Source organism: Hypanus sabinus, chromosome 10 (genome assembly GCF_030144855.1).
Source record: "Hypanus sabinus isolate sHypSab1 chromosome 10, sHypSab1.hap1, whole genome shotgun sequence".
Classification (NCBI taxonomy): domain Eukaryota; kingdom Metazoa; phylum Chordata; class Chondrichthyes; order Myliobatiformes; family Dasyatidae; genus Hypanus; species Hypanus sabinus.
The window spans coordinates 107,958,952-107,972,378 of NC_082715.1; the positions used below are offsets into that span (position 1 = coordinate 107,958,952).

Consider the following 13,427-nt stretch of genomic DNA (forward strand, 5'->3'; position numbering starts at 1 on the left):
TAATAAACTGTTCACCAATTTATCAAATGAGGAAGAGGAAACTGGAGTTGAGTGAGATCAGCCTGAGGCAGTGAGGGGCCAGTGAGACTAGCCTAGGGCAGTGAGGGGCTGAGTGAGACCAGCCTTGGGCAGGTGAGGGGCCGGGTGGAACCAGCCTAGGGGCAGGTGAGGGGCCGGGTGGTACAGGCTTCGGGTAGGTGAGGTACTGGTCGGGTGGTACAGGCCTGGGATAGGTGAGGCCCTGGCTGGGTGGTACAGGCCTGGGGTAGATGAGTCACTGACCGGGTGGAACAGGCCTGGGGTAGGTGAGTCACTGGCCGGGTGGTACAGGCCTGGGGTAGGTGAGGGGCCGGGTGGAACAGGCCTGGGGTAGGTGAGGGGCCGGGTGGTAGAGGCCTGGGATAGGTGAGGTATTGGCTGGGTGATACAGGCCTGGGATAGGTGAGGCCCTGGCTGGGTGGTACAGGCTTCGGGTAGGTGAGGTACTGGTCGGGTGGTACAGGCCTGGGGTAGGTGAGGGGCCGGGTGGAACAGGCCTGGGGTAGGTGAGGGGCCGGGTGGTAGAGGCCTGGGATAGGTGAGGTATTGGCTGGGTGATACAGGCCTGGGATAGGTGAGGCCCTGGCTGGGTGGTACAGGCTTCGGGTAGGTGAGGTACTGGTCGGGTGGTACAGGCCTGGGATAGGTGAGGCCTTGGCTGGGTGGTACAGGCCTGGGGTAGATGAGTCACTGGCCGGGTGGAACAGGCCTGGGGTAGGTGAGTCACTGGCCGGGTGGAACAGGCCTGGGGTAGGTGAGTCACTAGCCGGGTGGAACAGGCCTCGGGTAGGTGAGGCACTGGCCAGGTGGTACAGGCCTGGGGTAGGTGAGGGGCCGGGTGGTAGAGGCCTGGGGTAGGTGAGAGGCCGGGTGGAACAGGCCTGGGATAGGTGAGTCACTGGCCGGGTGGAACAGGCCTCGGGTAGATGAGGCACTGGCCGGGTGGTACAGGCCTCGGGTAGGTGAGTCACTGGCCGGGTGGAACAGGCCTCGGGTAGGTGAGGCACTGGCCTGGTGGTACAGGCCTCGGGTAGGTGAGGCACTGGCTGGGTGGTACAGGCCTGGGATAGGTGAGGTACTGGCTGGGTGATACAGGCCTGGGGTAGGTGAGGCCCTGACCGGGTGGTACAGGCCTGGGGTAGGTGAGTCACTGGCCGGGTGGAACAGGCCTCGGGTAGGTGAGGCACTGGCCGGGTGGAACAGGCCTGGGATAGGTGAGTCACTGGCCGGGTGGAACAGGCCTCAGGTAGGTGAGGCACTGGCCGGGTGGTACAGGCCTGGGGTAGGTGAGGGGCCGGGTGGTAGAGGCCTGGGGTAGGTGAGGGGCCGGGTGGAACAGGCGAGTCACTGGCCGGGTGGAACAGGCCTCGGGTAGGTGAGGCACTGGCCGGGTGGTACAGGCCTGGGGTAGGTGAGGGGCCGGGTGGTAGAGGCCTGGGATAGGTGAGGTACTGGCTGGGTGATACAGGCCTGGGGTAGGTGAGGCCCTGGCCGGGTGGTACAGGCCTGGGGTAGGTGAGTCACTGGCCGGGTGGAACAGGCCTCGGGTAGGTGAGGCACTGGCCGGGTGGTACAGGCCTGGGGTAGGTGAGGGGCTGGGTGGTACAGGCCTGGGGTAGGTGAGGCCTTGGCCAGATGAGCATAGGCTGTTGATTTGAAGGCTCAGAACGCTGCAGGATATTTGCCTGGCACAAATGGAGGAAACTCACGTGGAATCTCAGCTTCATTGAAGATCCCTGCCATCTGGATCATGCCTATCTTCTTGAAGTTACTATGGGGCTAGAATACAGATCCCTGAAGTCCCATACTAGGTTCAAGAGCAGTTCCGTCCCTTCAACTGTTCAGTTTTGAACCAACCAGCTCAATCCTAATCATTAAGCAACACTATGGCCAGTTTGAATACATTGCACTAAAATGCACTATTTTTGTTCTAGTTGTATTTCTTCTTGTAAGCGTTGTATATATTTAGGTATTTCTTGTGAATGCTGCTTATCTGATGCTATGTGCCTGTGATGGTGCTGAGGTATTTTTTATTGCATCTGTGCAGACCTGTACTCGTGCATGCGACACTAAACTTGGCTTTGACAATAGAATATTTGAAGGATTAATTGCAAGAACAACAGCAACATGAATTTACAAAATAACAATTCATACAGTGAATGTTGGATAAGATTACATTTGAAAACTGTGGCCCGTACTATGTTGTACAATTAATACTGGGGCTCAAGGCTATTTCACTGAGATGTGTTCTGGCCAGGAAGATGCTCCAAAAGTTAAGAGCTGAGGTAGGATGAGAGTGTGAATATAGCGTGAGTGTCCGTGTGTGACAAGAGCTCTATGAACTGGCCCAGGAAGCAGGAGACATTTGGATATAATGCATCTTATGAACTGAGTCTGTGATAGATTCATGAATGCATGTTGATTCTCAATTTGAAGAATTCTACAGATTATGGGACAATTCCTGTAAATGATAATGGGACAGCCTTTTTAAAAGGAGGGAGAGAGCAAACAGGGAACTGCAGACCAGCTGGCCCAACTGGTGAACATGCCATTAAAAATGAAGAGTTACCAGGACACATTGAAATGACAATAATGCACAGATCATTTAGCCTACAAAGTTGTGCTGATCGTGATGCCAATTTATACTAAATGTCCTCCTCCAGTGTATCATTCATTTTTCTCCATTCCCTTCAAATTCATGTCTCAATCTTAAAGCGTTAAACTCCACCAGTTACTTCCACTACTACCCTTGCTAACCTATTCCTAACACCTACAACACTGCGTAAAAATCCTCCTCCTCTAACCTTAAAAGTATGTTCTTTGATGTATGACATTTCTAGCCAGGGGAAAAGATTCTGAATGTCTACCCTATCTATGTCTCTCATAATTTTGAAAACCTTTATTAGATCTCATCTTCGTCATCTTTGCTCCAGAGAAAACACAAATTTCTCCAAGTTATCCTTATAGTTCATACCTTCTAATCCAGGCAGTATTTTTTTTGCCAGTGGGGGGATTGTAGCTTGCTGCTGCTTATGTGCAGGAGGGACGGGAGTTGGGGGGACGTTAGGGTTCTAAAATTTAACTGTTGTTCACTCTTTGGGGGCATTACTCTGTTTTTGTGGATGGTTGCAAAGAAAAAGCATTTCAGGATGTATATTATATACTTTTCTCTGACATTAAATGTACCTTTGAAACCCCCTCTTCACCCTTTCCACTGCCTTCACATCCTTCCTGTAACGGGGCTGCACGCAAGTCCAAATGCAGTCTGACTAAAGGTTTATAGAACTGCAAAGTGAAGACTGGACAATGTGAATTTCTGATATGGAAATTATGTTTTAATAGCCTACCGATCTTTCACAAGAATAGATGAAGGAGAATCAGAGAATGAAGTTGATGGATTTTCTAACAGCCTTTATAGGGTTAGGTTCTGTGGAACTATCAGAGAGTAAGGTGTTTAGAGTGTATGTAGTAGTTTGGTTCAGGTACAGTGAAAAACTTTGTTTGCATCCTATTTATACAGATCATTTAATTACAACAGTGCATCGAGGTAGTACAAGGAAAAACATTGACAGAGTACAGAATAGACTGCTATAGATACAGAGAAAGTGCAGTGGAGATAGACAATGAGGATATTTGTGAAGAGCCCATCTTATGGTATGTGTAACAGTCTGTAGCCTTCACCTTCATCGCATCCTGGAGAATGGAGATGGGAAATGTCTGGTCCGATTTGGAACTCAGGAACAGCCTGAAGTCAGGATCCAGATTCACACCTGGTTGCTTGAACCTAACAAAGTCAACAAAAAAAGCAAAACTTAATAATTCAGTGTGAATATTAGGGGAGAGGAGGTGGGATAAGGGGAAGGAAGATGGGAGAATGGAAAGAGGCGGACTGATGGAGATGCAGGAGACAAGCAGGAAGCTAGTAGTCTGAGTGAGGAAGGGGATGGGATAGGGCATGGGAATACAGCCCAATCCTAAAACCAATTCAGTGCCTTTGAGACTCATCAAGATCAAACAGAACAGATCAGATTCAGGCTGTGTCTGAATTAGTGCACTCCCCCAAGGTACACATGTAAATGTATAAACCCAAATCAGTACACTCCCCCTGATTGGTGAAAGCAGGGATAAAATGAGAGAATATTGGAAAAGCACAGTAAGTTAAGCAAAGGGAAAGCAGGTTCAGTTTCATCAGTTGTAATCTTATTACATATTGGGGCAGACTTGAGGGTCTGAGTGGCCTATTTCTGTTTCTCAGTATGTTTGTGTGTTCAGTGTACCAATGTACGAATATATATATCAGTGTCCACTTGTGTGATGTACTAGTACACTCTCAAATCAGAGCACACATCACAACTGCTTCACACTGTGTACAATCCTCAATAAGCTGATGGGTTTCCTCTCAGTAGGCTGAGCTGGTGAGGTGGTAAATATTTCAGGGATGTACAGATACCTGTGCTGAAGGATACATATATGGGGGGGTCTGCACCAGAGGGCATGTTGGACATATTTCAGGGTTGTAGACACAGGGAAGGATTATTTACACATATAGAAACCCAGTTAACTACTCAGAGACCAACTCACGATTCTACAATGGCCTGCAGTGTTGGCATGAAGGAGGCGGCCAGGTGACAGTTCTGCAGGAAGACCCAGCGCCCCTTTAAGACCTGAACCTTGTGGATCAGCTCTTCAGCAACTAGCCCCTGTCCCTGGCCCAGTGACACTGTGTCCAGATGGGCTGTGCTGCCTCTGAACTCCTTGGCAAACCTTAGTACCTGGGCAATGGGGTCAGTGCCTGTAGTGACAAAGCATAGTTTTGTGTTAGTCCAAAGTTACAGGTAAACAAAACAATCATTTTATATTGTGCCAGCTACACAATCCTAAAAGCAACCAATCTGACTCATATGATTCCACCTCCCTGCTCCTTGCCACTTCAGCTCTCTGTCCCTTGAAGACAGGCTCCTCTGCCTGAGGCAGATGGCCTTTGTCTCCATCACACCAGGGACAGTACTTGACCAGCCCAGTCTCTCACTGCTCCTGTGACCAGGACTAATTTTCTATCTCCTCTAAAGCAAAGGAGATGGGCAGTGATGGAGGAGCAGAATGTTGTTGTGGGGACGGTTCTGAGGGCCACAATACCACTGAGGCCAGGACTGAAGGCATCAAAACTGCACATGCAGGCACCTCCTAGCCTCCACACAGCTAATAGGAGTTATCTGCTGCTTGTTCCAAACTCTTCGCCTGCAGCCTACTTAACCCCAGTTCCCATCCACAGTCCTTCTTCACTCATTGAACCAGACAGCCTCAACTAGTCGCTCCTAGCTTTCACTCTCCCTACCTAAAGTTGACCTTGTTGCCTGTCCTGTTTAGTTTATGTTCTTTCTTGTTTTTGGCCCCTCACGGCTTGTTGTCTTAAGATATCGTTCACCACTAAATTGTCTCCACTGCTCTGCTTTCGAGTCTACATTTCCTGACAGGATGAGTGAACCTTCGATTGACCCAGCTGAGTACTCTCACCTAAAGGAAGTCATCTACTGACACAAGTACATGATCCAGAAGCAGCAGGAAACTATTCACCATCTGCTTGCCATTCCCTTCCAACTCTCTGTCTCGTTACAGCAACCCCGTGCCAGTCAACCTCTTCCTTCGGAGTTCCGGATTCTGGTGCCTGGATGCTTTGACAGATCCCCAGCCTGATGCTGCAACGTCCTGTCCCAGTGCATCATACACTTTGAGCTCCAGCCATCTCTGTTTTCTATGGATTCAGCCAAGATTACATTCCTCATCTCTCTCTTGCATGAGTGAGCTCTGACCTGGGCCACCACTAAATGGGATAATAAAACTCCTATTTGCAACAACTTTAAGGGTTTTACCACGGAAGTGCACTGGGTTTTCGACCATCTAGGAAGTGGAAGGGAGGTAGTGGATCTGCTTTGCCTGGGTCAAAGCTCACACTCTGCTGGGTTATACCATGGAATTGAGTATCCTTGCAGTGGAGTGCAGCTGGAATGCAGAAGTGCTGCTGGCCCATTACCATCAGGCTCCCTTACCTGGTGACAAAAGAAAGATGAGGGGGGTGGAGGCATCAGTTTCATCAAATACGTTGCTGAAGTAGACAGCAGGGCTTGGGAGGAAGTCAGAACCCAGCTTCTCCTCAACAAACATACTCACAGCAGCTGTCAAACACTCTGGCCTTAGGATCTTTATCTAGAACAAAAAGGACATGGTAATGAATGGAAGAACATGGACACTCCCTCATTCTCCTGGTACACACACTGATCCAGCCAGCTAGCACCACATGGTGATTACAGTAAACCATACAATAAAGACAAAATGCTGCAGGTCCTCATTGGGTCAAGCAGCATCAGTGAGGCAGAAACCAGCAGGTACAGTGCCTATAAAAAGTATTCACCCTCCTTCGAAGTTTTCATGTTTTATTGTTTTACAACATTGAATCTCAGTGGATTTAATTTGGCTTTTTTGACACTGATCAACAGAAAAAGACTCGTGTCAACGTGAAAATAAATTTCTGCAAAGTGATCTAAATTAATTACAAATATAAAACAAAATAATTGATTGTACAAGTATTCACCCCCTTCAAGTCAGCACTTAGTAGATGCACCTTTGGAAGCAATTATAGCCTTGAGTCTGTGTGGATAGGTCTATCAGCTTTGCATATCTGGACATTGCAATTCTCCCCCATTCTTCTTTACAAAACTGCTCAAGCTCTGTTAGATTGCATGGGGATCATGAGTGAACAGCCCTTTACAAGTCCAGTGACAAATTCTCAGTTGGATTGAGGTCTGGACTCTGACTTGGCCACTCCAGGACATTAATTTTGTTGTTTTTAAGCCATTCCTGTGTAGCTTTGTCTTTATGCTTGGGTTTATTGTCTTGTTGAAAAATAAATCTTCTCCCAAGTCACAGTTCTCTTGCAGACTACATCAGATTCTCCTACAGGATTTCCTTGTATTTTGCTGCATTCATTTTACCCTTTACTTCACAAGCATTCCAGGGCCTGCTGCAGTGAAGCATCCCCACAACATGATGCAGCCACCATCATTCTTCGGGGCAGGGACAGTGTGTTTTTGATAATGTGAGGTACTTGGCTTGCGCCAAACATAGCATTTAGTCTGATGGACAGAAAGCTCAATTTTGGTTTCATCAGACCATAGAACTTCTTCCAGCTGACTTCAGAGTCTCCCACATGCCTTCAGGCAAACTCTAGCCAAGATTTCATGTGAGTTTTTTTCAACAGTGGCTTTCTCTTTGCCACTCTCCCATTAAGCTGCAACTGGTGAAGCACCCAGGCAACAATTATTGTATGCGCAGTCTCTCCCATCTGAGTCACTGAAGCTTGTAACTCCTCCAGAGTTGTCAAAGGTCTCTTGGTGGACACCTCTTCTTGCACGGTCACTCAGTGTCTACGGACAGTCTGTTCTAGGCAGATTTACAGCTGTGCCATATTCTTCCCATTTCTTGATGATTGACATAACTGCACTCCAAGGGATATTCAGTGACTTGGAAATTTTCTTATATCCATCTCCTGACTTGTGCTTTTCAATAACTTTTTTGTGAAATTGCTTGGAGTGTTCTTTTGATTTTATGGTATAGTTTTTGCCAGGATACTGACTCACCAGCAGTTGGACCTTTCAGATAGAGGTGTATTTTTACTGCAATCAATTGATACACCTTGACCGCACATAGGTTTCCAAAAACAGATCTCCATTTAACTAATTATGCAACTTCTAAAACCAACTGGCTGCACCATTGATGACTTGGTATGTCATATTAAATGGGGGTGAATACTTAATGCAATTAATTATTTTGTGCTTTATATTTGTAATTAATTTAGATCACATTGTAGAGATCTATTTTCACTTAGACACAAAAGTCTTTTTCTGTTGTTCAGTGTCACAAAAGACAAACTAAACCCATTGTGATTCAATGTTGTAAAACAATAAAACATGAAAACTTCTAAAGGGGGGGGTGAGTATTTTTATAGGCACTTTAAGAGTAAACGGAAATGACCTGAAGATTACTCCCAGTGAGAGTGGTACCTCACACTGTCAGTACCTGTGGGCCAGCACATGTTATATGCTTTGTTGGTTTATTTTAGTTCTTTGAGAGAATGTAGGTAATAATGAAAAGGCCAGTATTTACTGCACATCTTCAAATGTCCTTGAGGAGGTGGGGATGTGTTACCTTCTTGGACTATTGACATCTTGGGGAAAGTACTGCTTCAGTGCTACTGGGGCAGCTTTAGTGAATCAATGACAATGAAGGGAGGTGACATATTTTTGGAATGGGATGGTGTGTGACTTGAGAGAGAAATCTGAATGCGGTGGTGTTCCTAACCACAAGAGATTTTTGTCCTTGGATGACAAAACAGACACTGTTGGAGTAGCCTGCACAAGTAATCTCAGTGCATTTGGCATGTGGGCTCATGCTGCAGTTCCTGTGCATTGATGGAGGGATTGAATGGATTGTACTGTCAGAGGAAGTGGTGTTTAAGAGGAATTTTGAATGGACAAGGCACGTATAGACAAATAACCAAAACAGGCAAATTAGATTGGTGTAGGGAAAAAAGGTGCACATAGATGTACTGGGTCAAAAGGCCCCAACCTGTGCCATGTACGTAACTCGGTGATTCTATGCTAGATATTGAGCCATGCCTGGATGATGTTTAGGTTAAGCTACACTCTCACATTGACTATTCATGTGATGCTCATTCCTACCAATATAAGCCTCTGGAATGCACTCAGGAGTTCCCAAGGGAAAATTGTGTCCTCAGGTTCGGTGTTCATACGGTGTGATCCAGTGCTAATTCCTTGTGAGCTCAAACCTGTGCAACAAAGAGGCAGATATGTAAATACTCAGTAACTGCAGAAGTTTATAGAGTACTAGCCAAGACTCTCTCTCTCTCCCTCTCCCCCACTCCCTGCCCCAATCCCCAACACATTCTCACTCCCCACCTCCATTCCCCTCCCCAATCCCCACTCTCTCCCCCACTCCCTGACCCCCAATCCCCAATCTTCTCTCTTCTCCAACTCCAATCTCCAATCCTCTTTCTTCCCCTCTTTGCCCCCAATTCCCAATGACTTCTCTCCATCTTCCTGCCCCCAGTCCCCAATACCTCCCTCCATCTCCCTGCCTCTCAATCCACAGTGCCATCTTCCTCCAATCTCCAGCACTCTCTTTCTCTTGGCCCCAATCCCCCAACATTCTGAGCCTTCCGAACTAGAGTGGTAACAGATCATCCTTAATGTCAAAGGACCACCTCAGAAGTAGGTAGTGCATGTCTTAGGGTGGAGATCACTGCTGCTAACAAACCAGGAGTCTTATTCCAGTCTTGAGTTCTTAGTTTTCATTCAGACAACCAAAGATAGAACGCAACAGTAGATGTCTGCCTTCACTCTCCTGTGCTTTAAAGAGAAGCTCTCCACATTCTGTCCATCTAGATGCTCTGAGGACATGACCTTTGTTGTGCAAGAGCTCAAACAGAAATGGAGCAGGCTATAGTAGCTAAAGGCCTTTTTCCACCCCAGTAAAACATTTATCTCCATCTACTGATGGAGAATTTCCCTCAAGTTTGACTGCTCCAGAAATTCACCTCCTTCTTCAAGGTGGTTCCTGAGATATGGGAAGCGGTCTTCTTATTCCACTGTCCCATCATGGATGTTCATTGAAAGAGGGCAGTATTCAACAGTGGTGGGCTCAGATGGCAAAGATTCTTTGTTTTACGGATGATTAATGCAAGCCTTCAGCATCTATGTGATTGAATTGACAGTAACTTGGAGAACGTCCCCCAAACATGCATGTACATGAAGTATACTGTAGCTTAATGCATTAAATTGGGTTCAACTAAACATGGTTCCTCAGTGGAGATGCAGAGTCTTTTTGTCCCAACGACTGAAGGAAGTTATTGAGGCAATGATGCAGCTTTGCTTCACATTGGTCTGTACTGACTCTGGGTCTGTTGTACTCTATATGGGATTTTGGGAAGTTAAACTGGAACAGATCATAGATAGTAAATGGTAGGATCCTGGTAGAACAAACAGGCCTAGGTACATAGTTCCATGAATGTAGTGACACAGGTAGACAGGTTGGTGAAAGATGTCATTTGTCATGCTTGTCTTCACTGGCTGTGGTATTGATTACAGGAGGTGGGACATTATGTTACAACTGTATAGGACACTGGTTGCACCACACTTGGATTGTTGCGCACATTTCTGGTTATAGCACTCTAGAAAGGATGTGATTAAGCTAGAGATAATGTAGAAAAGGCTCATCTTGATGCTACTGGGACTGTAGCATCAAGGTGGCTTGAGTTATAAGGTTAAATTGGATAGGTTGTTTTTTTTTGCCCCTGGAGTGTAGGAGGCAGAGGTGTGAATTTATTCAGGTTCATAAAATCACGAGGAGCATTGATAGGGTAGATAATTACAGTCTTTTTCCTCAGGGTACGGAAGTCTAAAACTAAAGGGCATACTGAGGTAACTGGAGCACCAATCGTGAGCTGGGGAGCAGGAAAGGTTCAGGCATAAAAGGGAGACACTGCTGAGTGGACCAGTCATCAACAGAGTGGTCTGAATCAGAGTGATAGGGCTTTGGCTCATTCGGGCTTCGGCGAGGTAAGTGGACCTTGTTTGTTTTTCTCGCATTTTTTTGGAGGAATAGAGAGCACGTCTGTAGGGTTAGTACTTTGCACTGGGTGTCAGATGTGGAAATTCTGGGAATCTTCCAGTCTCCCAGATGGCCACATCTGCGCCAGGTGCACCGAGATGCAGCTCCTGAGAGAATTGTTAGTGATCTGGAGCTGCAGCTTGATGACCTACAGCTTATTAGGGAAAGTGAGCAGGAGACAGATAGGAGCAACAAGGAGTTAGTCACCCCGAGGCTGCAGGAGTTAGATAAGTGGGTGACTGTCAGGGAAGGGATGGGAAGAGCTCAGATAGTAAGGATCACCCCTGTGGCCATCCCCCTCAGTAATCGATATCTCGTTTTGGATGATGTTGGGTGGGGTGGGGGGGGTGACCTGACAGAGGATAACCATGGCGATCAGGTCTCTGGCACTGAGCCTGGTTCTGTGGTGCAGAAGGGTGAGAAGAAGGTGAGGAATGCGGTAGTCATAGGGGATTCCATAGTGAGCAGAACAGACAGGAGGTTCTGTCAGCATGATAGAGATACCCATATGGTGCTTTGCCTCCCAGGTGCCAGGGTACGGGATGTCTCAGATCAGGTACAGAGTATTCTGAAGGGAGAGGGTGAACAGCCAGAAGTCTTGGTACATGTTGGTACCAGTGACATTGGTAGAAAAATGGAGGAGGTCCTAAAAAAAGAATTCAGGGAGTTGGGCAGGAAGTTGAAAAGCAGGACCTCCAGAGTAGCAATCTCAGGACTGCTCCCTGTGCCACATGCTAATGAGTGCAAGAAAAGCATGATCAGGCATATTAATGTGTGGCTGAGAGACTGGTGTAGGGGGCAGGGCTTTGAGTTCCTGGATCATTGGGACCTCTTCTGGGGGAGGTATGACCTGTACAAAAAGGGACAGGTTACACCTGAACCCAAAGGGGTCCAATATCCTGTTCGGAATGGTTTAGACTAATTTGGCAGGGGGATGGGAACTGGAGTGAGAGGGCTGAGGAAAGGGAAAGCAGAAGTAAATCAGAGATAACGTGCAACGGGGATTATAAAAAGGACAGGCAGGAGATGAGGCATAATCACAGCCAGTGGGATGAGTTACTGGGCAATAGGAGTGTGGTACAGTTAAAACAGAAACAACAAATACTGGACTGGAAATGTTATATTTGAATGCACGCAGCACAAGAAATAAGATGGACAATCTTGAAATTCAGCTACAGATTGGCAAGTGTGACGTTGTGGCCATCTCTGAAACTTGGCTAAAGGACTGCTGTCATTGGGAGCTGAACGTCCAAGGATATACGGTGTATTGGAAAGATAAGTTAGTAGGCAGAGGGGATGGTGTGGCCCTTCGTATAAGAAATAACATTAAATCATTAGAAAGGGATGACATAGGATCGGAAGGTGTAGAATCTCTACAGACAGACAGACAGACAGACAGACAGACAGACATACTTTATTGATCCCGAGGGAAATTGGGTTTCATTACAGCTGCATCAACCAAGAATAGTGCAGAAATATAGCAATATAAAACCATAAATAGTTAAATAATAATAAGTTAATCATGCCAAATGGAAATAAGTCCAGGACCAGACTATTGGCTCAGGGTGTCTGACACTCCAAGGGAGGAGTTGTAAAGTTTGATGGCCACAGGCAGGAATGACTTCCTATGACATTCAGTATTACATCTCGGTGGAATGAGTCTCTGGCTGTATGTACTCCTGTGCCTAACCAGTACTTTATGGAGTGGATGGGAGTCATTGTCCAAGATGGCATGCAACTTGGACAGCATCCTCTTTTCAGACACCACTGTCAGAGAGTCCAGTTCCATCCCAACAACATCACTGGCCTTATGAATGAGTTTGTTGATTCTGTTGGTGTCTGCTACCCTCAGCCTGCTGCCCCAGAACACAACAGCAAACATGATAGCACCGGCCACCGCAGACTTGTAGAACATCCTCAGCATTGTCCGGCAGATGTTAAAGGACCTCAGTCTCCTCAGGAAATAGAGGCAGCTCTGTCCCTTCTTGTAGACAGCCTCAGTGTTCTTTGACCAGTCCAGTTTATGGTCAATTCATATCCCCAGGTATCTGTAATCCTCCACCATGTCCACACTAACCCCTTGGATGGAAACAGGGTTCACCGGTGCCTTAGCCCTCCTCAGGTCCACCACCAGCTCCTTAGTCTTTTTCACATTAAGCTGCAGATGATTCTGCTCGCACCATGTGACAAAGTTTCCCACCGTAGCCCTGTACTCAGCCTCATCTCCCTTGCTGACGCATCCAACTATGGCAGAGTCATCAGAAAACTTTTGAAGATGGCAAGACTCTGTGCGGTAGTTGAAGTCCGAGGTGTAGATAGTGAAGAGAAAGGGAGACAGGACAGTCCCCTGTGGAGCCCCAGTGCTGCTGACCACTCTGTCTGCCACACAGTGTATGGGTTGAATTAAGAAATGACAAGGGTAAAAGGTCCCTAATGATAGTTGTATACAGGCCTCCAAATAGCAGCTGGGATGTGGATTACAAATTACACCCAGGGGATAGAAAAGGTGTGTCAGAAGGGCAATGTCATGATAATCATTGGGGATTTTAATGTGAAAGTGGATTGGGAAACCCAGGCCAATACCGGACCTCAAGAGAGGGAAATTGTAGAATGTCTAAGGGATGGCTTTTTAGAACAGCTTGTTGTTGAGCCCACTAGGGGATCGGCTGTGCTGGATTGTGTGTTGTGCAATGATCCAGATGTGA

At 46.9% G+C, this 13,427-nt stretch overlaps 1 protein-coding gene across 1 annotated transcript in view; it reads right to left on the bottom strand.

Annotated features, from left to right (window-relative positions):
- Window positions 1-13,427, bottom strand: part of LOC132401346 (dynein axonemal heavy chain 6-like) — a 545,526-nt gene that overhangs the window by 40,432 nt on the left and 491,667 nt on the right. The window contains exons 74-77 of the mRNA XM_059983475.1: window positions 8,775-8,881; window positions 6,087-6,243; window positions 4,621-4,831; window positions 3,721-3,823 (exon numbers count right to left, since the gene is read on the bottom strand). Of these exons, the coding sequence (XP_059839458.1) occupies window positions 3,721-3,823; window positions 4,621-4,831; window positions 6,087-6,243; window positions 8,775-8,881 (578 nt within the window). The remainder of the gene's footprint in view (window positions 1-3,720; window positions 3,824-4,620; window positions 4,832-6,086; window positions 6,244-8,774; window positions 8,882-13,427) is intronic.